The 26740-nt window shown below is 41.6% G+C and overlaps 1 protein-coding gene across 1 annotated transcript; it reads left to right on the forward strand.

The window, feature by feature from the left end:
- The first annotated feature begins 60 nt into the window (after positions 1–60).
- On the forward strand, positions 61–26460 carry LOC118374432 (torsin-1A-interacting protein 2-like). Its single transcript, XM_052465550.1, has 6 exons — positions 61–122; positions 13695–13775; positions 21876–22124; positions 23590–23841; positions 24733–24927; positions 25177–26460. The coding sequence occupies exons 3-6, from the start codon at positions 21908–21910 to the stop codon at positions 25944–25946; spliced, it is 1434 nt and encodes a 477-aa protein (XP_052321510.1). The 5' UTR covers positions 61–122; positions 13695–13775; positions 21876–21907; the 3' UTR covers positions 25947–26460.
- Positions 26461–26740: the final 280 nt, after the last annotated feature.

Below are 26740 nucleotides of genomic sequence, written 5' to 3' on the forward strand. Positions count from 1 at the left end.
ACACATAGCTGGCGAATCTATGTTCCGGATATAAGCGGTCATTCTGCCACATTTCTTATTGCTCCTCTGCAACAAGTGGCAAATTCAAAGCTGGTATTTATCTGAGGAATACGATACAGTGGGTATGTTCATAACACTATAGAAATGCAAATAATGCTGGTAAATTACCACTACAGGGTTTATATGAATAACGTTAGGGGACCCCCTTGCCGACTCCACAGTTTGGGAGCCACGGTACTATGTAAACCGGTGTTAAATATATTTTCAATAAGCCAAAAATTGTATCTACAGTTGTTTGAAGCTGTGTACAAAACCGAAATTGTATGGGCTACTTTGGGATTTTGGCAATTAAGTCCTTTATCGACTTCTCAAGAGTCAGATGAACTCATGGATACCATTTTTATGTCTCTGCATCCAGTATGAAGGAAACTAGTCAGCAATTGTGCTAACGCTAGTTAGCAATCTCCTTCAAACTCCAAGAAAAATACATTAAAATGGAATCCACGGGTTCAATTGACTCTGGGGGAAGTCGATAAAGGGCTTCATTGACAAAATCCTGGAAGCATCCCTTTAAGAACAGGAAGCATAGCAATAGCTCACATTGAGTGGCTCAGCAGTCTAAGGCACTGCATCTCAGTGCTAGAGGCGTCACTACAGACCCTGGTTTGATCCCGGGCTGTATCACAACCGGCCGTGATCGGGAGTCTCATAGGGCGGCGCACAATTGGCACAGCATCGTCCGGGTTAGGGGAAGGTTTGGCCAGGGGAAGGTTTGGCCAGGGGAAGGCCATCAATGTAAATAAGAATTTGTTAACTGACTTGCCTCGTTAAATAAAGGTTCAATAAAACACTTAAATGTAATTTAACAGATCTAGAGCTTTTTAGACTTGCTTTCAATTTGTGACAGATCTATAACTCACATTTCTATGTGAATTTGGTCGGGTCACCCAAGAAGTGACATAGTAAAGTTTTAAGGCAGAGTGTAGGGGAGCCTACCGCGTTACTCCTTCGTTCAAGGACCTTGTGTTATATTCAGAGGTAGACTGGCTCTGGTAAAATACAGCCAAATACTCCATCTAAATGTGAATCCATGTTCAATTGTGATACGGTTCTAGAAACATAAAGCCCTTTACTTTAATATCACATCAAAATTATTTCACAAATGCTAAATATTTCACTTACTGTACACAGTTTTAACAGGCTTAAACTAATTAAACAAATCAAATCTAATCGTTATCACAGTTGCCGCCGCCAGTATTTTTCAGTGAAAATACGTTTCAGGCGGCCTTCTTCCATTACACACAGGTGTTCGGAGCATGCTAGATAGCTAATTAGCACAGGTGGTTGCCTTTGTCTTCCGTCCGTCTTCTGTAAAAATTGAGATGTGGTGTACCCCAAGCAATTGTGACAGATCTAGGTACAACCTTCTTATCTAAGGTATCTATTAGGTAACAGATGTATTAGGACCACTCCCTACCACTCACAGACAGATGGTCTTGTGGAGAGGTACAACCAGACGTTGAAATCCACGTTGGGAACGTTTGTGACAGAAAATGGAAAGGACTGGGACCATTGGCTGCCTTACCTGTCGTTTTCATACAGAGAGGTTCCCCAAGCATCCACTGGATACTCACCTTTCGAACTCCTGTATGGAAGACAGGTCAGAGGAGCCCCGAATGTCCTCATAAACACCTGGGACAAGCCAAAGATCCCAGAGCCAGAATGCATTCCTCAACTACGTACTGCAAATGGAGAGAAAAGACAGCCATGGAAACATGGAGACAAAAAGGTTGGTTTGACAAGAAAGATAAAGAAAGGGTCTTTGAGCCAGGACAACAGGTTGTGCTGCTCTTACCTACCTTAGAAATCAATCGGTTAGCCCAATGGCAGTTGCCCTTTAAAGTCCTTTGCAATATGGGTCCGTCCTTCCACCTGTGAAATTTAAATGCCGGCGCGCAGAAAGACAAAAACAGACTTTCCATGTCAATCCACTGAAAGAATGGAGGTAAAGAGATGTTCCTGTCAGTCAGCAACTGTTTGTCGGGGGCAGTGAAGGAAGACGAAGACGAAATTGAACAGCTCTTCCCTTCAAAGTCTAATCAAACAGTTGAAGATCTGGACTTGTCTAATTTGTCTCCATAGCAGAAGGAGTTGGAGGCCATCTCCAACTGGGGCTGCAGGTAGCCCAGTGGTTAGAGCTTTGGACTAGTAACCTGAATGTTGCAAGATCAAAATCTCCTGAGCTGACAAGGTAAAAATCTGTCGTTCTGCCCCTGAACAAGGCAGTTAACCCACTGTTCCTAGGCTGTCGTTGAAAGTAAGAATTTGTTCTTAACTAACTTGCCTAGTTAAATAAAGGTCAAAGGAAAGAGAGAACTGTACTGAACTGTTTTCAGAAAAGACAGCTTACACTACACTGGTGGAGCACAAGATCCACTCAAACACTCCGCTCCAGTTCACCAGATTTGATTTGATTTGAAACACTCCACTCCAGTTCACCAGATTTGATTTGATTTGAAACACTCCACTCCAGTTCACCAGATTTGATTTGATTTGAAACACTCCACTCCAGTTCACCAGATTTGATTTGATTTGAAACACTCCGCTCCAGTTCACCAGATTTGATTTGGATTTGAAACACTCCACTCCAGTTCACCAGATTTGATTTGATTTGAAACACTCCACTCCAGTTCACCAGATTTGATTTGGATTTGAAACACTCCACTCCAGTTCACCAGATTTGATTTGATTTGAAACACTCCACTCAAGTTCACCAGATTTGATTTGATTTGGATTTGAAACACTCCACTCCAGTTCACCAGATTTGATTTGATTTGGATTTGAAACACTCCACTCAAGTTCACCAGAGAATGTACAGTATAACAGAGCGGCTGGTCCCGGTACTCAAGAAAGAGCTTGGTGTGATGAAGTCTCTAGGGGTCGTTGAAAGGTCAAACATTGAGGGGAGTAGCTCTGTTGTTCTTGACCCCAAGAATTCAGTGTGCTCGTATTTAGAATGTTGTGTGGGAACCGCCAAGTTCAAAAGGAAGGCCTAGTGCTGTATCTATTGAATATCATGATAATGAATAATGTATTGAGGGCTATTATTATGCCATTGATGTTGTGTGAAACTGTTTACCAATAGTTATCATGTTTGAAAGCATTTATCTGAACTTCCAGTTGTGTAGCCTACCCTCAATTTAATTGCAGTACTGGTTCAGTGCAAGCTGGGTAGGGCTCCATGTATGTATAGTATATAGCTGGGTAGGACTCCATGTATGTATAGTATATAGCTGGGTAGGGCTCCATGTATGTATAGTATATAGCTGGGTAGGGCTCCATGTATGTATAGTATATAGCTGGGTAGGGCTCCATGTATGTATAGTATATCCATGTATGTATAGTATATAGCTGGGTAGGGCTCCATGTATGTATAGTATATAGCTGGGTAGGGCTCCATGTATGTATAGTATATAGCTGGGTAGGGCTCTCCATGTATGTATAGTATATAGCTGGGTAGGGCTATGTATATAGTATATAGCTGGGTAGGGCTCCATGTATGTATAGTATATAGCTGGGTAGGGCTCCATGTATGTATAGTATATAGCTGGGTAGGGCTCCATGTATGTATAGTATATAGCTGGGTAGGGCTCCATGTATGTATAGTATATAGCTGGTTATGGCTCCATGTATGTATAGTATATAGCTGGGTAGGGCTCCATGTATGTATAGGATATAGCTGGTTATGGCTCCATGTATGTATAGGATATAGCTGGGTAGGGCTCCATGTATGTATAGTATATAGCTGGTTATGGCTCCATGTATGTATAGGATATAGCTGGGTAGGGCTCCATGTATGTATAGTATATAGCTGGGTAGGGCTCCATGTATGTATAGTATATAGCTGGGTAGGGCTCCATGTATGTATAGTATATAGCTGGTTATGGCTCCATGTATGTATAGGATATAGCTGGGTAGGACTCCATGTATGTATAGGATATAGCTGGGTAGGACTCCATGTATGTATAGGATATAGCTGGGTAGGGCTCCATGTATGTATAGGATATAGCTGGGTAGGGCTCCATGTATGTATAGTATATAGCTGGGTAGGGCTCCATGTATGTATAGTATATAGCTGTATACTATATAGCTGGGTAGGGCTCCATGTATGTATAGTATATAGCTGGGTAGGGCTCCATGTATGTATAGTATATAGCTGGGTAGGGCTCCATGTATGTATAGTATATAGCTGGGTAGGACTCCATGTATGTATAGTATATAGCTGGGTAGGGCTCCATGTATGTATAGTATATAGCTGGGTAGGGCTCCATGTATGTATAGTATATAGCTGGGTAGGGCTCCATGTATGTATAGTATATAGCTGGGTAGGGCTCCATGTATGTATAGTATATAGCTGGGTAGGGCTCCATGTATGTATAGTATATAGCTGGGTAGGGCTCCATGTATGTATAGTATATAGCTGGGTAGGGCTCCATGTATGTATAGTATATAGCTGGGTAGGGCTCCATGTATGTATAGTATATAGCTGGGTAGGGCTCCATGTATGTATAGGGTATATAGCTGGGTAGGGCTCCGTATGTATAGTATATAGCTGGGTAGGGCTCCATGTATGTATAGTATATAGCTGGGTAGGACTCCATGTATGTATAGGATATAGCTGGGTAGGGCTCCATGTATGTATAGTATATAGCTGGGTAGGACTCCATGTATGTATAGTATATAGCTGGGTAGGGCTCCATGTATGTATAGGGTATAGCTGGGTAGGGCTCCATGTATGTATAGTATATAGCTGGGTAGGGCTCCATGTATGTATAGTATATAGCTGGGTAGGGCTCCATGTATGTATAGTATATAGCTGGGTAGGGCTCCATGTATGTATAGGATATAGCTGGGTAGGGCTCCATGTATGTATAGGATATAGCTGGGTAGGACTCCATGTATGTATAGGATATAGCTGGGTAGGGCTCCATGTATGTATAGGATATAGCTGGGTAGGACTCCATGTATGTATAGTATATAGCTGGGTAGGGCTCCATGTATGTATAGTATATAGCTGGGTAGGACTCCATGTATAGTATATAGCTGGGTAGGACTCCATGTATGTATAGGATATAGCTGGGTAGGGCTCCATGTATGTATAGTATATAGCTGGGTAGGGCTCCATGTATGTATAGTATATAGCTGGGTAGGGCCCCATGTACGTATAGTATATAGCTGGGTAGGGCCCCATGTATGTATAGTATATAGCTGGGTAGGACTCCATGTATGTATAGTATATAGCTGGGTAGGGCTCCATGTATGTATAGTATATAGCTGGGTAGGGCTCCATGTATGTATAGTATATAGCTGGGTAGGGCTCCATGTATGTGTAGTATATAGCTGGGTAGGGTTCCATGTATGTATAGTATATAGCTGGGTAGGACTCCATGTATGTATAGTATATAGCTGGGTAGGACTCCATGTATGTATAGTATATAGCTGGGTAGGGCTCCATGTATGTATAGTATATAGCTGGGTAGGGCTCCATGTATGTATAGGATATAGCTGGGTAGGGCTCCATGTATGTATAGTATATAGCTGGGTAGGGCTCCATGTATGTATAGTATATAGCTGGGTAGGGCTCCATGTATGTATAGTATATAGCTGGGTAGGGCTCCATGTATGTATAGTATATAGCTGGGTAGGACTCCATGTATGTATAGTATATAGCTGGGTAGGGCTCCATGTATGTATAGTATATAGCTGGGTAGGACTCCATGTATGTATAGTATATAGCTGGGTAGGGCTCCATGTATGTATAGGATATAGCTGGGTAGGGCTCCATGTATGTATAGTATATAGCTGGGTAGGGCTCCATGTATGTATAGTATATAGCTGGGTAGGGCTCCATGTATGTATAGGATATAGCTGGGTAGGGCTCCATGTATGTATAGTATATAGCTGGGTAGGGCTCCATGTATGTATAGTATATAGCTGGGTAGGGCTCCATGTATGTATAGTATATAGCTGGGTAGGGCTCCATGTATGTATAGGATATAGCTGGGTAGGGCTCCATGTATGTATAGTATATGGGTAGTATAGCTGGGTAGGGCTCCATGTATGTATAGTATATAGCTGGGTAGGGCTCCATGTATGTAGATCCAGATAGCAGATCCAGATAGCAGATGTTCTGAAAGAGCTGCAAAACCTGGACCCGTACAAATCAGCTGGGCTTGACAATCTGGACCCGCTATTTCTGAAACTATCTGCCGCCATTGTCGCAACCCCTATTACCAGCCTGTTCAACCTCTCTTTCATATCGTCTGAGATCCCCAAGGATTGAAAGCTGCCGCAGTCATCCCCTCTTCAAAGGAGGAGACACCCTGGACCCAAACTGCTACAGACCTATATAATAATAATAATAATAATAATAATAATATATGCCATTTAGCAGACGCTTTTATCCAAAGCGACTTACAGTCATGTGTGCATACATTCTACGTATGGGTGGTCCCGGGGATCGAACCCACTACCCTGGCGTTACAAGCGCCATGCTCTACCAACTGAGCTATCTAAGGTCTTCGAAAGCCAAGTCAACAAATAGTATAAACAGGTCACTGACCATCTCGAATCCCACCGTACCTTCTCCGCTGTGCAATCTGGTTTCCGAGCCGGTCACGGGTGCACCTCAGCCACACTCAAGGTACTAAATGATATCATAACCGCCATCGATAAAAGACAGTACTGTGCAGCCGTCTTCATCGACCTCGCCAAGGCTTTCGACTCTGTCAATCACCAAATTCTTATCGGCAGACTCAACAGCCTCGGTTTTTCGGATGACTGCCTTGCCTGGTTCACCAATTACTTTGCAGACAGAGTTCAGTGTGTCAAATCAGAGGGCATGCTGTCCGGTCCTCTGGCAGTCTCTATGGGGGTGCCACAGGGTTCAATTCTCGGGCCGACTCTTTTCTCTGTATATATCAATGATGTTGCTCTTGCTGCGGGCGATTCCCTGATCCACCTCTACGCAGACGACACCATTCTATATACTTTCGGCCCGTCATTGGACACTGTGCTATCAAACCTCCAAACGAGCTTCAATGCCATATGCCGCACTCCTTCCGTGGCCTCCAACTGCTCTTAAACGCGAGTAAAACCAAATGCATGCTTTTCAACCGATCGCTGCCTGCACCCGCATGCCCGACTAGCATCACCACCCTGGATGGTTCCAACCTTGAATATGTGGACATCTATAAGTACCTAGGTGTCTGGCTAGACTGCAAACTCTCCTTCCAGACTCACATCAAACATCTCCAATCAAAAATCAAATCCAGAGTCGGCTTTCTATTCCGCAACAAAGCCTCCTTCACTCACGCTGCCAAGCTTACCCTAGTAAAACTGACTATCCTACCGATCCTCGACTTCGGCGATGTCATCTACAAAATGGCTTCCAACACTCTACTCAGCAAACTGGATGCAGTCTATCACAGTGCCATCCGTTTTGTCACTAAAGCACCTTATACCACCCACCACTGCGACTTGTATGCTCTAGTCGGCTGGCCCTCACTACATATTCGTCGCCAGACCCACTGGCTCCAGGTCATTTACAAGTCCATGCTAGGTAAAGCTCCGCCTTATCTCAGTTCACTGGTCACGATGGCAACACCCATCCGTAGCACGCGCTCCAGCAGGTGTATCTCACTGATCATCCCTAAAGCCAACACCTCATTTGGCCGCCTTTCGTTCCAGTACTCTGCTGCCTGTGACTGGAACGAATTGCAAAATCGCTGAAGTTGGAGACTTTTATCTCCCTCACCAACTTCAAACATCAGCTATCCGAGCAGCTAACCGATCGCTGCAGCTGTACATAGTCTATAGGTAAATAGCTCACCCTTTTTCACCTACCTCATTCCCATACTGTTTTTATACTGTTTTTATTTATTTACTTTTCTGCTCTTTTGCACACCAATATCTCTACCTGTACATGCCCATCTGATCATTTATCACTCCAGTGTTAATCTGCAAAATTGTATTATTCGCCTACCTCCGCATGCCTTTTGCACACATTGTATATAGACTGCCCATTTTTTTTCTACTGTGTTATTGACTTGCTAATTGTTTACTCCATGTGTAACTCTGTGTTGTCTGTTCACACTGCTATGCTTTATCTTGGCCAGGTCGCAGTTGCAAATGAGAACTTGTTCTCAACTAGCCTACCTGGTTAAATAAAGGTGAAATAAAAATAAATAAAAAATGTATAGTATATAGCTGGGTAGGGCTCCATGTATGTCAAATTTATTTATATAGCCCTTCGTACATCAGCTGATATCTCAAAGTGCTGTACAGAAACCCAGCCTAAAACCCCAAACAGCAAGCAATGCAGGTGTAGAAGCACGGTGGCTAGGAAAAACTCCCTAGAAAGGCCAAAACCTAGGAAGAAACCTAGAGAGGAACCAGGCTGTGTATAGTATATAGCTGGGTAGGGCTCCATGTATGTATAGTATATAGCTGGGTAGGGCTCCATGTATGTATAGGATATAGCTGGGTATTTGACCTCAGACGGTTGGTTGGTTAACTGCTTGTTCTGAGGCTGTGGAGACTTTTGTACGTTTCTTTGTTCTAATTTATTATGCTTTCTGTTGTCATTCTCATATCCTGGCATCCTTAAGGGGAATTTCACCCTGGGGGAATATGGGCCTGTTTTCATCATGTCTGAGGCATTTCTAGGACAGTGAGATGTGTTTCACACATAATGGCCCAGGAGGAAGGCAGGTCTGGGCTTCGCTCGCTGAATTATACACCCTATGACGGCTTCCGGTGTATTGATGTGGATTTTCCTGCGTGTAGATATGGTTTTCCTTTGTTCGATAGAGCCTTTGGATATCTTTCAGCAATGTTTCTATCAGCGGATTCATTGCTAAATATACAAGCAGACACATTTTGTCCAGTCTCTGAAAGACTACAACTTGAGGTGGGCGATGCTTTGTGCTTTGTGCTCTGGCCCCGTCCCTCTCCCTCTCCCTCTCCCTCTCCCAAGTCAGGCTTTCTTTTAAAAAAGGAGGCGAACACGAACAACACAATCCTTTGGGCAAAACTGAAAAAAACTGACCGGACGCAATGGCTTCAAGTGACGCCTCTCATCAACACTAATTTGACGATGGGGCACTTTTTTTAATGTTCTATTAGCTACTTGGTGACTTTCCAACGGAATATAGCAAAGAGAATTTGAAACAATTTGAGTTGGATTTAGCTAATGTTAGAAGCTCAGCTACAGTCAATGCTGTAGAGGGCAGATGACAAATATGGTGCCTAGCTAAGTAAGTTATTTTTCCTGCAAGCCACCTACCTGCCTAGCTATCTAGCTAACTTTAGTTTATCTACTGAAACCCATATTGTGTATTGCTAACATACTACTGTGTTACAGTGGGGAGAAATCAAATGATTTTTCTGTTTGCTAACTTAGCTATGTAGCTAGCTAGGTAGCTAGCTAAGTTAGCTAAACAACTACCGGTATCCATATCTATGACTAAAAATCTTTAGTATCTCAATTGTAAAACCTCTTCTCTTTTTAGTAGATATGGCTATTAAACAGAGAGCTACAATGTTACAACCAGCCACCAAATGCTATGTTTCCCAGCAAACTAGATGGCTAGCTAGTTAGCCTGGCGCCTGCTAACTTGTTATGCGCCACGACTCACATTTATCACTTGTTAGCAAACGTATAAGATCAGCAACTGTAAATTATTTTTCACGAGCTAACTATGTAGCATAACTGACGAGGGTTGACGTTGGTTATGATTATGATCGTGGATGCATTTCAGTCTCACAAAATTATAGGCATGACGCAAGATAGGATTCCAAACAGATGTAAATAACATGTATATCAAGCTAGCTAGCTAGCTAGCTAGCTACGTTTACTAGCAACCAGTGATAAGAAACAATAATACAACAATTTAGTGTTGTAAATCTCTGAAACTGAAGCTGGTTTTATGACACAAATATTTGCCTAAGCATGCTTAATAGACATGGCTGTAGGTAGATACTGTCTGCCTACCTACATAGGTACATTTGTACAGTCTGGTCACTGTGCAAAGCTTGAGGGTTATGCCACATTTCTTTCTATTAGGCTAAATATTGTTGTAAATGTAATCTCTGTGCCTGTGCACATGTATGCATGTTCATCTAGTCTACTATAATGTTGATGTTATGCTGGCACAGTTCAACTGTCGTTCACAAAGTACAATAGAGTATAAATTATAATCTTCTTTTTGTCTAACAGACAATACAGTGTGGTGCCTGGCTTCATCCTTGATTTCTAGTTGAGTCTAGATACAGAAACAGAATTCCTTTGCCTGCGTGTGTCATTGTAGCGGAATTGTATCCCGTGAACTGTATCTCTCTCTCTCTCTCTCTCTCTCTGTATCTCTCTCTCTCTCTCTGTATCTCTCTCCCTCTCTCTCTGTATCTCTCTCTCTCTCTTTCTCTCGGGATTAGACATTATGCTAGATTTCAAGCAGATGACTCGGGAATGGCAGTTAGATCATGATAACACTCCTTCCACAGCTTTACAAGTATTCCCTGAACTTTACTACACTGATCATACTGTGTTGTCTTACTGTATGTTTCTTTGTGAATGGCAATTTCATCATGACCACCAGTTCTATTAGCTACAGGTTGGTACATCAGATAATGTGATTTAACCAAAGATTTGTGGCATATATTACTGGGAGTTACAGGATATGTACTGCTTGGTGTAGCACATCAAATTTTCGACCAACCTTAGCGATGAGGTCTTCGTCCTCAATTTGGGGAGACCGGACTCTCAAAATGTCAGTGTCCAGTTGCAGGGGTTCAGTTTGAATGTAGAAAATGCTCCGTTCTTAAAATATAGATTTATTTTCTCCGTTAAGGAATCCAACAATGTGTACTCCCGCTGACCAAGAACAGAGCGGAATGTCTTGCTCTTCATTGTAATCAGAGGGCTGATATAAATACTATGCATGCCAGTCTCTCTTGGCTATGAGTTGAGGAGAGACTGACTACATCACTTCTGATGTTTATAAGAAACATTCATGTGTTGAAAGTCCCAAATTATTTGCATAGTCAACATACACACAGCTCTGACACACACACTTACCCCACCAGACATGCACCAGGGGTCTTTTCACAGTCCCCAAATCCAGAACAATTTAAGAAAGCGTACAGTATTATATGGAGCCATTGTTGAATGGAACTCTGTTCCATCTCATATTGATCAAATAAACAGCAAATCTGGTTTCAAAAAACATCTCTCCCCTATTTGACATAGATAGTTTGTATGTATTGTGTATGTATGTATTGTGTGTATGTATTGATATATAGGCTATGTGTGCCTTTAAAAAAGTATGGAACATTTCGGGGATCTTTATTTTCATGAGACAAATACTTTACATGTTGCGTTTATATTTTTGTTCAATATAGATCTGAACCGACTGGGGAAAATCGTTGTGAACGGTCTTCCAACTCGGAAACTCAGGCATCTTTCTAGAGCTCCTCCTGTCAAATTGGCTTTACTCAAAACCACGTAGATGTAGGTCTTTCATTGAGTTTGAAAAGTCATGCATGCTATATGAATAAGTAGCCTAATATTTACTTTAGTGATTAATAGAATGTATTTTATCCCGTTCCGTTTGCTTACGTTGAAGAAAAGTTTTTCAACAGAATCAGCGGAATGAATACACAGTTCACTTTTCAAAACAGCACGATCACTTTGCTCGTTGTATTTATAATTCCTTCTCACAACTTTCTAAGCGCTCTCCACCTATCACCTTTCCCTTCGCTTGTGGACTTCAGTGCACAACACATCAGCTGTCTGTGACCAGGCAAAAAAAAAAAAACACTTTCCAAGCCAAAACCTCATAACGTGACTGCTATAACTGCTACACACAGCCTATATCGTTGTCACATCATAGTCAATATAGCTACTAGAACTATCGCGTTAGTAAATCCGCTACCAATCACACAGCACAGTCAGTATACAGTCAGAAAGCAGTTTAGCAGTTACACCAGTGGGCCCCGGTGGCAATAAATGTATGCAATTCAGTGAGGAGGATGTTCCTCCCCTTTCTCCTCTAAGGAGACTCCACTGACCCAAACATAAACACAATCAGTTGTCTGCTTGTGCTGAACATTGAGAGAATTCTACTGCTGATACTTGAATCCATAGACAAAACATTACAATTGACAGGGATTGACTGATATAACAAACAGAATAACAATGGCTGTGATTTTGTTCAACTTTTTGGCAATTTAGTAAAAAATAAATAATAGTTAACTTTTGTCTACAAATGATAACCTTCCAGATGTCACAGATTATCATTTTTCATATTCTAAGTATGAAAATATGCAAATAATATACATTTTTTTTTATGTCTGGCCTAATTTGAATTAACAGGAAAAGGAGTAATGCAAAAAATATCTGTTTGGCTTGTTTCATGGTCAGACAAAACAACTAAAACACTCTTTTGAGATCTGAGGTAAATGAGTAGATTTAATATATGAGACTATCATGACATTAATTCAACAACCTAATCAACAGGGAAACAGCCTCACTGAGAAGGAAAGCTGGAGATCCCCTCTATCAAGCATATCAAGAGAAGGAAGGAAGAGACAGGAGTTTGTCATACCATATCTGGGAGGGGGGTTATATCAGGGTGTGACTATAAGATAGAAAGTCTCCTGGGTAGTTAATCAACACACTACACAGAGGTTAGGAGGAAGTTCTTAACAAAGAACATTCCAGACTAAAGTCATTTCTGGGAAACGCTTGTTTCCCGTTTTCAATACGGTCTATGGTTCGGACACTGATATAATCTCTGACCCCTTCTCTCAGTGAAGGACAGATATTTATTTTTGTAATAAATATGTGCAGTGGGGAGAACAAGTATTTGATACACTGCCTATTTTGCAGGTTTTCCTACTTCAAATCAAATTTTATTTGTCACATACACATGGTTAGCAGATGTTAACGCGAGTGTAGCGAAATGCTTGTGCTTCTAGTTCCGACAATGCAGTAATAACCAACAAGTAATCTAACTAACAATTACTTACAAAGCATGTAGAGGTCTGTCATTTTTATCATAGGTACACTTCAACTGTGAGAGACGGAATCTAAAACAAAAATCCAGAAAATCACATTGTATGATTTTCAAATAATTAATTTGCATTGTATCTGGAGCATCAGCATTTGTGAGTTCAGTCTCAAAATGGCCAGAAACAAATAACTTTCTTCTGAAACTTGTCAGTCTATTATTGTTCTGAGAAATGAAGGCTATTCCATGTGAGAAATTGCCAAGATACTGAAGATCTCGAACAACCGTGTACTATTCCTTTCACAGAACAGTGCAAACTGGCCCTGACTAGTATAGAAAGAGGAATGAGGCCCCGGTACACAACTGAGCACAAGGACAAGTACATTAGTGTCTAGTTTGAGAAACGGACGCCTCACAAATCCTCAACTGGCAGCTTCATTAAGTAGTACCCGCAAAACACCAGTCTCAACGTCAACAGTGAAGAGGTGACTCCGGGATGCTGGCCTTCTAGGCAGAGTTCCTCTGTCCAGTGTCTGTGTTCTTTTGCCCATCTTAATCTTTTATTTTTATTGGACAGTCTGAGATATGGCTTTTTCTTTGTAACTCTGCTTTGGCCATCGACAGGTGAGGATGGGATCTTGTTCTCTTCCCTCCTCTTCTTCAGCGGATCTGTGGGTGTCAACTTTACAGTAACTGCTGGCGAAGGTGAGAAAAGGAGTTTAGTGAATGACAATAACGCAAGCGAAACATTACATCCAAGATGGATACATATATCTCTATATACAGTATATATCTCTCTATCTATATATATGTATATATCCTTCTCACAAATATATATATATATATTTATATCTCTGACTGCCAACTTCCACATTTTTGACTGGTTAACCATTAACTTAGCTAGCTACTAGCTAACTCATAACAAATTAAATTGAAACACGAAATTCTTAGCTAGGTATGTAGCTTCAACAAGCTAATTAATGAGTAACATTAGCGGCGGGTTAAGCTAATTAATGAGTAACGTTAGCGGCGGGTTAAGCTAATTAATGAGTAATGTTAGCGCCGGGTTAAGCTAATTAATGAGTAATGTTAGCGCCGGGTTAAGCTAATTAATGAGTAACATTAGCGGCGGGTTAAGCTAATTAATGAGTAACATTAGCGCCGGGTTAAGCTAATTAATGAGTAATGTTAGCGGCGGGTTAAGCTAATTAATGAGTAACATTAGCGCCGGGTTAAGCTAATTAATGAGGACCATGTGAATACTTTTAATGACTGCTAATGAAGAGATAGCATATTTTTTTATTTCATGATTTTTTACGTTATATCCAATTTTGATTGCGGGTGTGTATCTAGACAAGTTAGCGGAAACAGTTAGCTCAGGGGATTGCAAAATTTTATTTGGGCCCTCATTCCAGCAATGGAGAACATCCCCCCCCCCCGCGCCACGGCTACATCTATGGGCACACGCACTGTTCATGACACAAACTGTTCACACCCCTATTGTTGGTGGAGAGAATTGTTCATGTTTAAAGCTTATTTCCTGCAATTTGACACATTTTGTCATGGGCTGCAAAGAAAATATTGCAATTTTAAAGCAAATTTTCTTGCAGTTCTATACATGCGTAATGTCTATTCATGTACTATTTGAGTGAGAGAAAAAAAATTACAACAATATCTATGGGCTAAAAAAACTAAATTAACATAAGCTGAAATGGGCTAGTTGATCTGGATATTTCAGGCAAGTTATAAATAGCTCTCTAAGGTGCATGCATTGACTAACAATGAAAGAAGAACTGATGATGCAATACCCGATGCATTCTACTATTACAACTTTCATAAGTAAGTTTAAAGCTGGACTGAGCTCAAAAAATATATACAGTACAAGTCAACAGTTTGGACCCACCTACTCATTCAAGGTTCTTTATTTTTACTATTTTCTACATTGTAGAATAATAGTGAAGACAACAAAACTATGAAATAACACATATGGAATCATATAGTAACCAAAAAAGTGTTAAACAAATCAAAATATATTTTATATTTGAGATTCTTCCATGTAGCCACCCTTTGCCTTGATGAAAGCTTTGCACACTCTTGGCATTCTCTCAACCAGCTTCATGAGGTTGTCACCTGGAATGCATTTCAATTAACAGGTGTGCCTTGTTAAAAGTCAATTTGTGGAATTTCTTTCCTTCTTAATGCGTTTCAGCCAATCAGTTGTGTTGTGACAAGGTAGGGGTGGTATACAGAAGATAGCCCTATTTGGTAAAAGACAAAGTCCATATTATGGCAAGAACAGCTCAAATAAGCAAAGAGAAACAACAGTCCATCATTACTTTAAGACATGGTCAGTCAATCCGGAACATTTCAAGAACTTTGAAAGTTTCTTCAAGTGCAGTTGCAAAAACCATCAAGCGCTATGATGAAACTGGCTCTCATGAGGACCGCCAAAAGAAAAGAAGACCCAGAGTTACCTCTGCTGCAGAGGATAAGTTCATTAGAATTAACTGCACCTCAGATTGCAGCCCAAATAAATGGTTCACATAGTTAATAATAATAATAATAATAATAATATATGCCATTTAGCAGACGCTTTTATCCAAAGCGACTTACAGTCATGTGTGCATACATTGAACATAGTTCAAGTAACAGACGCATCTCAACATCAACTGTTCAGAGGAGACTGCGTGAATCAGGCCTTCATGGTTGAATTTCTGCAAAGAATCCACTACTAAAGGACACCAATAAAAGAAGAGACTTGCTTGGGCCAAGAAACACGAGCAATGGACATTAGACCGGTGGAAATCTGTCCTTTGGTCTGATGAGTCCAAATGTGAGATTTTTGGTTCCAACCACCGTGTTTTTGTGAGATACAGAGTAGGTGAACGGATGATCTCTGCATGTGTGGTTCTCACTGTGAAGCATGGAGAAGGTGTGATGGTGCTTTGCTGGTGACACTGTCTGTGATTTATTTAGAATTCAAGGCACCCTTAACCAGCATGGCTACCACAGAATTCTGCAGCAATATGCCATCCCATCTGCTTTGCGCTTAGTGGGACTATCATTTGTTTTTTAACAGGACAATGACTCATAACACACCTCCAGGCTGTGTAAGGGATATTTGACCAAGGAGAGTGATGGAGTGCTGCGTCAGATGACCTGGCCTCCACAATCATTCGACCTCAACCCAACTAAGATGGTTTGGGATGAGTTGGACCGCAGAGTGAAGGAAAAGCAGCCAAAGGCTCAGCATATGTGGGAACTCCTTCAAGACTGTTGGAAAAGCATTACTCATGAAGCTGGTTGAGAGTATGCCAAGAGTGTGCAAAGCTGTCAAGGCAAAGGGTGGCTGCTTTGAAGAATCTCAAATAACATATTTTGATTTGTTTTACACTTTTTTGGTTACTACATGATTACATATGTGATTTCATAGTTTTGATGTCTTCACTATTAGTCTGCAATGTAGAAAATAGTAAAAAATAAAGAAAAACCCTTGAATGAGTAGGTGTGTCCAAACTTTTGACTGGTACTGTATATATATAATAATAATAAATATATTATTTATTTTGGTGGGGGGGTGGACACACGGACAGATGATGAAACTCTGGGTTTCCACAACCAATTCATTTCTGTACAAAACCGTCTCAGGGAAGCTCATTTGCATGCTCATCGTCCTCACCAGGGTCTTGACCTGACTGCCGATCAGCATCTTATGCAACTTCAGTGGGCAAATGCTCACCTTCCTGGCCTGCTGGACAAGTGTGCTTTTCACTGATGAATCCCAGTTTCAATTGTACTGGGAATATGGCAGACAGTGTGTATGGTGTCGTGTGGTTGAGTAGATTTTCTGATGTCAACGTTGTGAACAGACTGCTCCATGGGGAATGGTGGGGTTATGGTATGGGCAAGCATAACCTACGGACAACAAACACAAATGCATTTTATCGATGGCACAGAGATACCGTGACACGATCCTGAGGCCCATTGTCGTGCAATTCATCCACCGACATCCTCATGTTTCAGCATGATAATGCACAGCCCCATGTCGCAAGGATCTGTACACAATTCCTGGAAGCTTAAAATGTCCCAGTTCTTCCATGCCTTGCATACTCGCCAGACAGTCACGCATTAAACATGTTTGGGATGCTCTGGATCATCGTGTACAACAGTGTGCTACAGTTCCCGCCAATATCCAGCAACTTTGCACATCCATTGAAGAGGAGTGGGACAACATTCCACAGGCAACAATCAACAACCGGATGTGGCGCTGCATGAGGCAAATGTTGGTCACACCAGATACTGACTGGTTTTCTGATATACATCCCTACTTATTTATTTTTTTACTATCAATCTGTGACCAACAGATGCATATCTGTATATCCCCAGTCATTTGAAATCTATAGAATAGGCCCTAATTAATTTATTTCAAGTGACTGATTTACTCATTTGAACTGTAACTCTATAAAATCTTTGAAATTGTTGCATGTTGCGTTTATATTTTTGCTCAGTGTAGATGGAATTATGTAGCTGCCTTTTTGACAAAACATTCGTCAAATGTTTTGTCGACCCAACCTCCTCGCTGGTTGAGGAGGGTTGTTTGGTAAAATCTTAGGATCCATGGTTCCACTACAAATTATACCGTATAGCGCAAATGAAATATTTAGACTAGCTAGCTACATCGTTCTCAAAAGCGATTTCTTGGAGGGCCGTTTCGACAGAACACCGGAAATAAGTCACACGTTCCATAGATTTCGTTGGAAAAAAATAGCTAACGAATCTATGTTCCGGCTATAAGCGGTCATTCTGCGACATTTCCTATTGCTCCTCTGGACCAAGAGGCACATTTAAAGCGGATATTTATCTGAGGAAGGCGATACAGTGGGTAAGTATACTCATAACACTATAGAAATGCAAACAATTATGTTAAATAACCACAAGTGTTTATACTAAGAGCTAGCAACACTAACTTAATATCACTTCAGGTAAACAGAAATCGTTCCGCCATTTTCTGTTTGCTAAAATTCTAACAGTTTGCCTAATTTAAGTTTATGTGACAAAACAAGCACTAAGTGTACAGAATCATCGCACCATCTAAACCGTTGTGAAATATGTATCAAAAAATATTGTATTTTCAGCTTTTTGAAGCTGATGTATAAAACTAAGTAAAAGAGCAAAACAAAAATTAAAGGGACACTTCGGGATTTTGGCCATTTAAGGCCTTTATCTACTTCCCTAATGTCAGATGAATTTATGGTTACCACTTTTGTGTCTGCATCCAGTATGAAGGAAGCTAGTTAACAACTACCTTCAAACAGCATCCATGGTTCATTTTATGAGGAAGTAGATAAAGGGCTTTATTGTCAAAATCCCGAAGAATCTCTAAGAACGGGGAAGCATAGAACAGATATACCGCTTCCTAAACTTGCGTTCAATGACTGACAGATCTATAACACACTTCTCTCTATGTGTATTTTATTGGGTCGTCCAAAAAGTGACATTACATCTTTAAACCAGAGTATAGGCGTGCCTGCTGCGTTACTCCTTGGTCCAAGGACATTGTTATTTTCAGAGGTAGATTAGCTCTGGCAAAATAATATGACTAACTTGAATCGATTCTCAATTGTGATACGGTTCTAGAAACATGAAGCCTTTTACTTTTATATCACATCAAAATAATTTCACAAATGCTAAATATACACTTACTGTACACTGTTTTAACAGGCTTAAATGAATTCAACAAATCAAGTCTAATCTTTAACACAGTTGCAGCTGACAGTTTTTATCACATGTTTCTGGCATCTTTTCATTACACACAGGAGCATTCCAGATAGCTGATGAGCACAGGAGCATTCTAGATAGCTGATGAGCACATGAGCATTCTAGATAGCTGATGAGCACATGAGCATTCCAGATAGCTGATGAGCACATGAGCATTCTAGATAGCTGATTAGCACATGAGCATTCTAGATAGCTGATTAGCACATGAGCATTCCAGATAGCTGATGAGCACATGAGCATTCTAGATAGCTGATTAGCACATGAGCATTCTAGATAGCTGATTAGCACATGAGCATTCTAGATAGCTGATTAGCACAGGAGCATTCTAGATAGCTGATTAGCACAGGAGCATTCTAGATAGCTGATTAGCACAGGAGCATTCTAGATAGCTGATTAGCACAGGAGCATTCTAGATAGCTGATTAGCACAGGAGCATTCTAGATAGCTGATTAGCACAGGAGCATTCTAGATAGCTGATTAGCACAGGAGCATTCTAGATAGCTGATTAGCACAGGAGCATTCTAGATAGCTGATTAGCACAGGAGCATTCTAGATAGCTGATTAGCACAGGAGCATTCTAGATAGCTGATTAGCACAGGAGCATTCTAGATAGCTGATTAGCACAGGAGCATTCTAGATAGCTGATTAGCACAGGAGCATTCTAGATAGCTGATTAGCACAGGAGCATTCTAGATAGCTGATTACAGGAGCATTCTAGATAGCTGATTAGCATTCTAGATAGCTGATTAGCACAGGAGCATTCTAGATAGCTGATTAGCACAGGAGCATTCTAGATAGCTGATTAGCACAGGAGCATTCTAGAAAGCTGATTAGCACAGGAGCATTCTAGAAAGCTGATTAGCACAGGAGCATTCTAGATAGCTGATTAGCACAGGAGCATTCTAGATAGCTGATTAGCACAGGAGCATTCTAGATAGCTGATTAGCACAGGAGCATTCTAGATAGCTGATTAGCACAGGAGCATTCTAGATAGCTGATTAGCACAGGAGCATTCTAGATAGCTGATTAGCACAGGTGCATTCTAGATAGCTGATTAGCACAGGTGGTTGCCTCTGTCTTCTGCCTGTCTTCTGTATACACGCTGTAACATGGAGATATGGTGTAGTAATTTAACCTTTGTTTTAGGAAAAATTATTTATTGCTGATAGGATACACACATCTTTCATATCTATCTATCTATCTATCTATCTATCTATCTATCTATCTATCTATCTATCTATCTATCTATCTATCTATCTATCACTTATGTTTCCAAAACTGTACCTCAAGCAATGCGTGTTAACGTTCAGACCGAGCGTTGGGGCTGTTAACAGAACTCGGGAAGAAGATGCCTTCATCATAGGCACTAAAGGTAGTTAGTTTCTATGAATGGGGTGAACTTTAACTAGGGAAAGTCTGTATGGACACGCCTGGTGCCAATTACCTAACTTAACAACAAGCCTGAGGAGGCTGAAAAGATTTGGCGTGGGCCCTCAGATCCTCAGTTCTACAGCTGCACCATTGAGAGCATCTTGACTGGCTGCATCACCGTTTGGTATAGCAACTGCTCTGCATCCAACCGCAAGGCACTTCCTGCCATCCAGGACCTCTATACCAGGCGGTGTCACAGGAAGGCCTTACAAATGGTCAGACTCCAGCCAGCCAAGTCATAGACCGTTCTCTCTGCTACCACCTGGCAAGTGGTACCCTTACCTTTTTTCTTAAAGGTATCTGTGACCACCTGTTGCGAATCTGTATTCCCAGTCATTTGAAATCCACAGATTAGGCCCTAATGATTTCCACAACCAATTTATTTCAAATTGACTGATTTCCTCACATGAATTGTAACTCAGTCAAATCTTAGAAATTGTTGCATGTTGTGATTTTTTAAAATATTTTTGTTCAGTTCTAAATTGACCCGTTTCTTATCGATCATGATTTCCAAAATCAAATTGTATTGGTCGCATACACATTTAGCAGATGTTATTGTGGGTGTAGCAAAATACTTGTGTTTCTAGCTCCAAAAGTCAACTAATATCTAACAATTCACAACAAACACAATCTAAAAAGTCAAAGAATGTCATTAAGAACGATCAATGTGTGTGTGTGTGTGTGTTTGTGTGTGGGGGGGGGTGGATTTATAGACAGTATGTGGATTGAATATGTAGTAAATCTGGAAAAACACCTAGAATAGTATATGGACAGCAAAAGTTAAGTAGAATGCAGTATATACATATGAAGTGGATAAAACAATATGTAAACATTAAAGTTGACCAGTGTTCCATGTCTGTACATAAGACAGCAGTGTTTAAGGTGCAGGTTTGAGTAACCGGTTGATAGCCGGCTAATGACAGGGACATTTACATTTACATTTACACTCTTATCCAGAGCGACTTGCATTCAATTGGTGCATTCACCTTATGACATCCAGTAGAACAGTCACTTTACAATAGTACATAAGACAGCAGTGTTTAAGGTGCAGGTTTGAGTAACCGGTTGATAGCCGGCTAATGACAGGGACTAAAGTTCAGGGTAAGGTACTGGGCGGACTATTTAACAGTCTGATGGCCTTGAGATAGAAGCTGTTTTTCAGTCTCTCTGTCCCAGCATTGATGCACCTGTACTTACCTTGCCTTCTGTATGGTAGTGGGATGAACAGGCGGTGGCTCGGGTCCTTGATCCTCTTGGCTGTGACACCGGACGCTGTAGTTGTTCTGGAGGGCAGGCAGTGTGCCCCTGGTGACTCGTTGGGCAGGCCGCACCAATGTGTCTGGCTGTATCACTGCCTGGTACGACAACTGCACCTTTCACAACCGCAGGGCTCTCCAGAGGGTGGTGCGACCTGCCCAACGAGTCACCAGGGGCACATCAAATCCCTTTTTAGATGTAATGTTTTGTATACTGTATGTTTCCCTAAGAGTTGTGGGAGGTTGGTAGAATCTTATTCAAAATGATTTACTTCTGCAATGGCTGCCAACGATGCCTCCGCCAAGTTGTGTTCATCCTCTGTGTTTCCTGTAACTCTAGTAAAAAAGGAGACAGGGCCTTCTGCTGCAGTGATGGAACAGCCAGGCCGTGATCCAGAGGAGAACAACACCACTGCCCAAGTGGAGAGCAGTGAGAGCCACTCTACAGAGAAAGATGCTCAGGCAGAGCAGAGAACTGCAGATATAGATACTCCTGCAGAGCAGAGCAACCAGAACCAGGATTCCTCTTTACCCCCAAATACATCAAGTGGTCAGGGGAGCCAGAACTTGGAGGATCTTGATACCGAAGGTGAGAAAAGTGGAATGTTTCTCCCCCAAACAATGGTACCATCTAATTACCTGATTCTGTTTTAATGCAGGTCTTGACATTAACACTTGTCCTCTTTCCAGGACAAGTTTTTAAAATTGTCGGACCCCAAAAAATATAGATTTCAGTTTTCCAAATGGATATGTATAAAAAAATCACTTCACAATCTCAAGGAATTTCTAGGATCAGAATTGGATCAGCGAGGCCAACATTGGAATCATGTTTAAATACAGGTTTAATGTAGCCTACATTTAAAAAATATCCTACATGACAAAGTGTATGTGATGTGCATATTGGCTACGGCCTCATGTCCAAAACCAGTGATGCACAAAACATTAAGAACATCTTCCTAGTATTGATACAGTGACTGAAGTGGATTTAACAGGTGACATCAATAAGGGATCAAAGCCTTCACCTGGTCAGTCTGTCATGGAAAGAGCAGGTGTTCTTAATAGTTTTTTTACACTGTGTGTATCCATAGTTTTTGTCAAATTTGCTCCAGCTCAGTTCAATTGGTTAGGAATCATTGATGGACAGCAATATTGAAACTTGTCTCTGATTTTCAAGCAATTTTAAGTCAGGACTGAGACTGGAACACTTAACCTACTGGAAAGCCATTCTGGTGTGTCCTTGGCAATATATTTAGTTTAATTCTAAGCCTGGGATAGTTTTAGTTTTCAGAAGACTGAGGTGGGTTTTTCTCTTAATGTTTTACTTGGGCTTTGTTCCTTTCATATTTCTTCTGATCCTGACAAACTCCCTAGTCCCTGCTGGTGACAAGCATACCCATAACATGATGCTGCCATCACAATATTTGAACATGCAGAGGGTTTTACTCTGTTGTATTGGATTTGACCCAATCTAGTTTGTAATTTAGGCCAACAAGTAAATGTCTTTTCAGTGTTGTCTTGCAGTATTACTTAACGGCTTTGTTGCAAACAGAATGGATTATTTGGAGTGGATTATGTTTCACTTTGTGAATGTGGAGTAGATCTGTAGGGTAAAACAATCAAATGTAATCCCTTTTTTAGATGTAATGTTTTGTACGCTGAATGTTGCCCTAAGAGTTGTGTGAGGTTGGTAGAATCTTATTCAAAATGATTTACTTCTGTAATGGCTGCCAACGATGCCTCCGCCAAGTATGAATTCTGGGGTATAAAGACAGACACAATCAAGACATCTCCGTCTAAAATCTATCATTTCTTTACCTTTGAAAATGTGGAGTAGGTTGTGTAGATCGGTAGGAAAAACATCTAATTTAATCTATTTTTGTTATTTAAATTGATGGCAGTAAAATGGGAAAGGGGGATACCTAGTCAGTTGTACAACTGACGTGTATCTTCCACATTTAACCCAACCCCTCTGAATCAGAGAGGTGCAAGAGGTGAGTATACTTTCACCAGGCACTGCTTGTTGTGTTCATCCTCTGTGTTTCCTGTAACTCTAGTAAAAAAGGAGACTGGGCCTTCTGCTGCAGTGATGGAACAGCCAGGCCGTGATCCAGAGGAGAACAACACCACTGCCCAAGTGGAGAGCAGTGAGAGCCACTCTACAGAGAAAGATGCTCAGGCAGAGCAGAGAACTGCAGATATAGATACTCCTGCAGAGCAGAGCAACCAGAACCAGGATTCCTCTTTACCCCCAAATACATCAAGTGTGTGCATCTCGAGCCAGAACTTGGAGGATCTTGATACCGAAGGTGAGAAAAGTGGAATGTTTCTCCCCCAAACAATGGTACCATCTAATTACCTGATTCTGTCTTAATGCAGGTCTTGACATTAACACTTGTCCTCTTTCCAGGACAAGTTATTAAAATTGTCGGACCCCAAAAAATATAGATTTCAGTTTTCCAAATGGATATGTAAAAAAGAAATCACTTCACAATCTCAAGGAATTTCTAGGATCAGAATTGGATCAGTGAGGCCAACATTGGAATCATGTTTAAATACAGGTTTAATGTAGCCTACATTTAAAAAATATCCTACATGACAAAGTGTATGTGATGTGCATATTGGCTACGGCCTCATGTCCAAAACCAGTGATGCACAAAACATTAAGAACATCTTCCTAGTATTGATACAGTGACTGAAGTGGATTTAACAGGTGACATCAATAAGGGATCAAAGCCTTCACCTGGTCAGTCTGTCATGGAAAGAGCAGGTGTTCTTAATAGTTTTTTTACACTGTGTGTATCCATAGTTTTTGTCAAATTTGCTCCAGCTCAGTTCAATTGGTTAGGAATCATTGATGGACAGCAATATTGAAACTTGTCTCTGATTTTCAAGCAATTTTAAGTCAGGACTGAGACTGGAACACTCAACCTACTGGAAAGCCATTCTGGTGTGTCCTTGGCAATATATTTAGTTTAATTCTAAGCCTGGGATAGTTTTAGTTTTCAGAAGACTGAGGTGGGTTTTTCTCTTAATGTTTTACTTGGGCTTTGTTCCATTCATATTTCTTCTGATCCTGACAAACTCCCTAGTCCCTGCTGGTGACAAGCATACCCATAACATGATGCTGCCATCACAATACTTGAACATGCAGAGGCACTGCTTGTTGTGTTCATCCTCTGTGTTTCCTGTAACTCTAGTAAAAAAGGAGACGGGGCCTTCTGCTGCAGTGATGGAACAGCCAGGCTGTGATCCAGAGGAGAACAACACCACTGCCCAAGTGGAGAGCAGTGAGAGAGGCTCTGAAGAGGAAGATAAGGATGGAGCTGTAGAGCCCCAGACTCCACTCCTCATCACATACCAGAGGGCTACTAAAGAAGGTGAATATCCATCCCGTAAGACTGCCACTTCCTTTCTGTTTTCATTGGTTAGTACATTTACATTTACATTTAAGTCATTTAGCAGACGCTCTTATCCAGAGCGACTTAGACACTAGGTAGTCTCTGACTGATTTGATGTGGCACTTGCAATTCAAGGAAATAGGCTATAGTGTTTAAAAATATATATATATCTCCCTCATGATGAATTCTAAACCATGGAAATCAGAACCACAAATAACAAGCCTGTTTCTGCTTTTTCTACAGGTTATGGGACAATTTCGATGCTCACTGGGCTTGTGTTGCTGGTGGCTGTGGCTGTGAGCTTCATCCCTAAGTCTTCCCCTGAGAACACAGTGTTCAACCGAACAGAGACCTTCCACAGAGCATTGAAGAAGGTGGAGGTGGCTTTCCCCGGGCAGCGCTCTGAGCTGTGGAGGAGGAGCAGGATCCACCTGGAGAGGCACCTCCAGACGGCCCGGCCCACGGAGCCAGTCAGCCTGATGCTGACAGCAGGACGCAGGGGGGAGAAGACGCTGCACTGCCTTGCCCTGCATCTGGCCTCCGCCTTCTCCTCTGCCCTCAACGCCTCCTCCATCCACATCGACGGGGCCAGCAAGGCTGGCCAGGACAGCGACCTGGTCAAGCTGGACATCGACACCCAGCTGGGGGAAGCCTTCGAGGGAAACCGATCCGTAGCCGTCATCCATCGCTTTGAGGAGCTGCCCCCGGGTTCCACGATCATATTTTACCGCTACTGTGACCACGAGAATGCAGCCTACAAAGAGGCCATGCTCATCTTCACCGTGCTGCTGGGGGGTGAGGAGGAGCTGCCGGCCAGCCTGGGACTGAGTGCCGTGGAGGAGATGGTGGATGACCACCTGCAGGACAAGTTCCTCTCCTCTGACCAGCCGGCCGCCTTTGACTTGATGGACCTGGACAAGTTCAGTGGTCTGTGGAGCCGTATCTCCCACCTGGTCCTGCCAGTGGCAGCAGAGGAGAGCATAGAGCAGAGGGGCTGTGTCACAATTCCATAGGGAGTTGAGCAGGAAGACTGGCACCCAAACTAACCTTCTAATACTACTCCAATCAATCAACTATATGAAACTTCTATCATCATCATCATCAGTTGTGATGTTTTAATGGTCACAGCACACAGGGACGTGAATAGAATAGCAATGGTTGACCACTTGCCACTTTATAAGTTTATAAGTCTTCTTCAAAAGGCAGAGCCAAGAAGGAGAAGAGAAAACCCAGAGACATTGCAGTAATTAGTGATCAGGAAGACACTGCAGGGTGTGTATTGTATGTACAGCATGTATGAGATTGGGTTAATAATGAAGGATGTGATTATTAGGAGTCTGTTTACTCTCATATTTTAATGATCCTATCTATTATATGTCTATCGAAGAGCTCTGTGTGTGTGTGTGTGTGTGTGTGTGTGTTGATGTTGTAATCAGGGGTTTACTTTGTCAGGATTACCCAGATTGCCTCACCTGTCAAGGACAATGTGCCTTAAATGGAAATAATAAAATATGGGGAATGTGTGTATTCTGTTGTTCGTAGAATGAGTGTATATTTCATGGGTTGGCTCGTTCTCCAGAAATAGAGAAATGGTTAAATGACAGGTGCAAAGTACTGTTTTTTGGTCTGCCTCGCGACGTACCACCAGGGGGCACCAAAGACCATATCCGCATGGCTGTAGCTTGGTTCATTCTCTTCTGTCTAGGAAAGTTGCTTCATAAACTATTTTAAAGATAAACTACTCACAAAATGTATGTGGCGGGCATTGTCATGATTCAACCGTTTTTAAATGGACACTCTTATTCGT

The sequence above is a fragment of the Oncorhynchus keta genome, chromosome 1, assembly GCF_023373465.1.
Source record: "Oncorhynchus keta strain PuntledgeMale-10-30-2019 chromosome 1, Oket_V2, whole genome shotgun sequence".
Taxonomy (NCBI): Eukaryota; Metazoa; Chordata; class Actinopteri; order Salmoniformes; family Salmonidae; genus Oncorhynchus; species Oncorhynchus keta.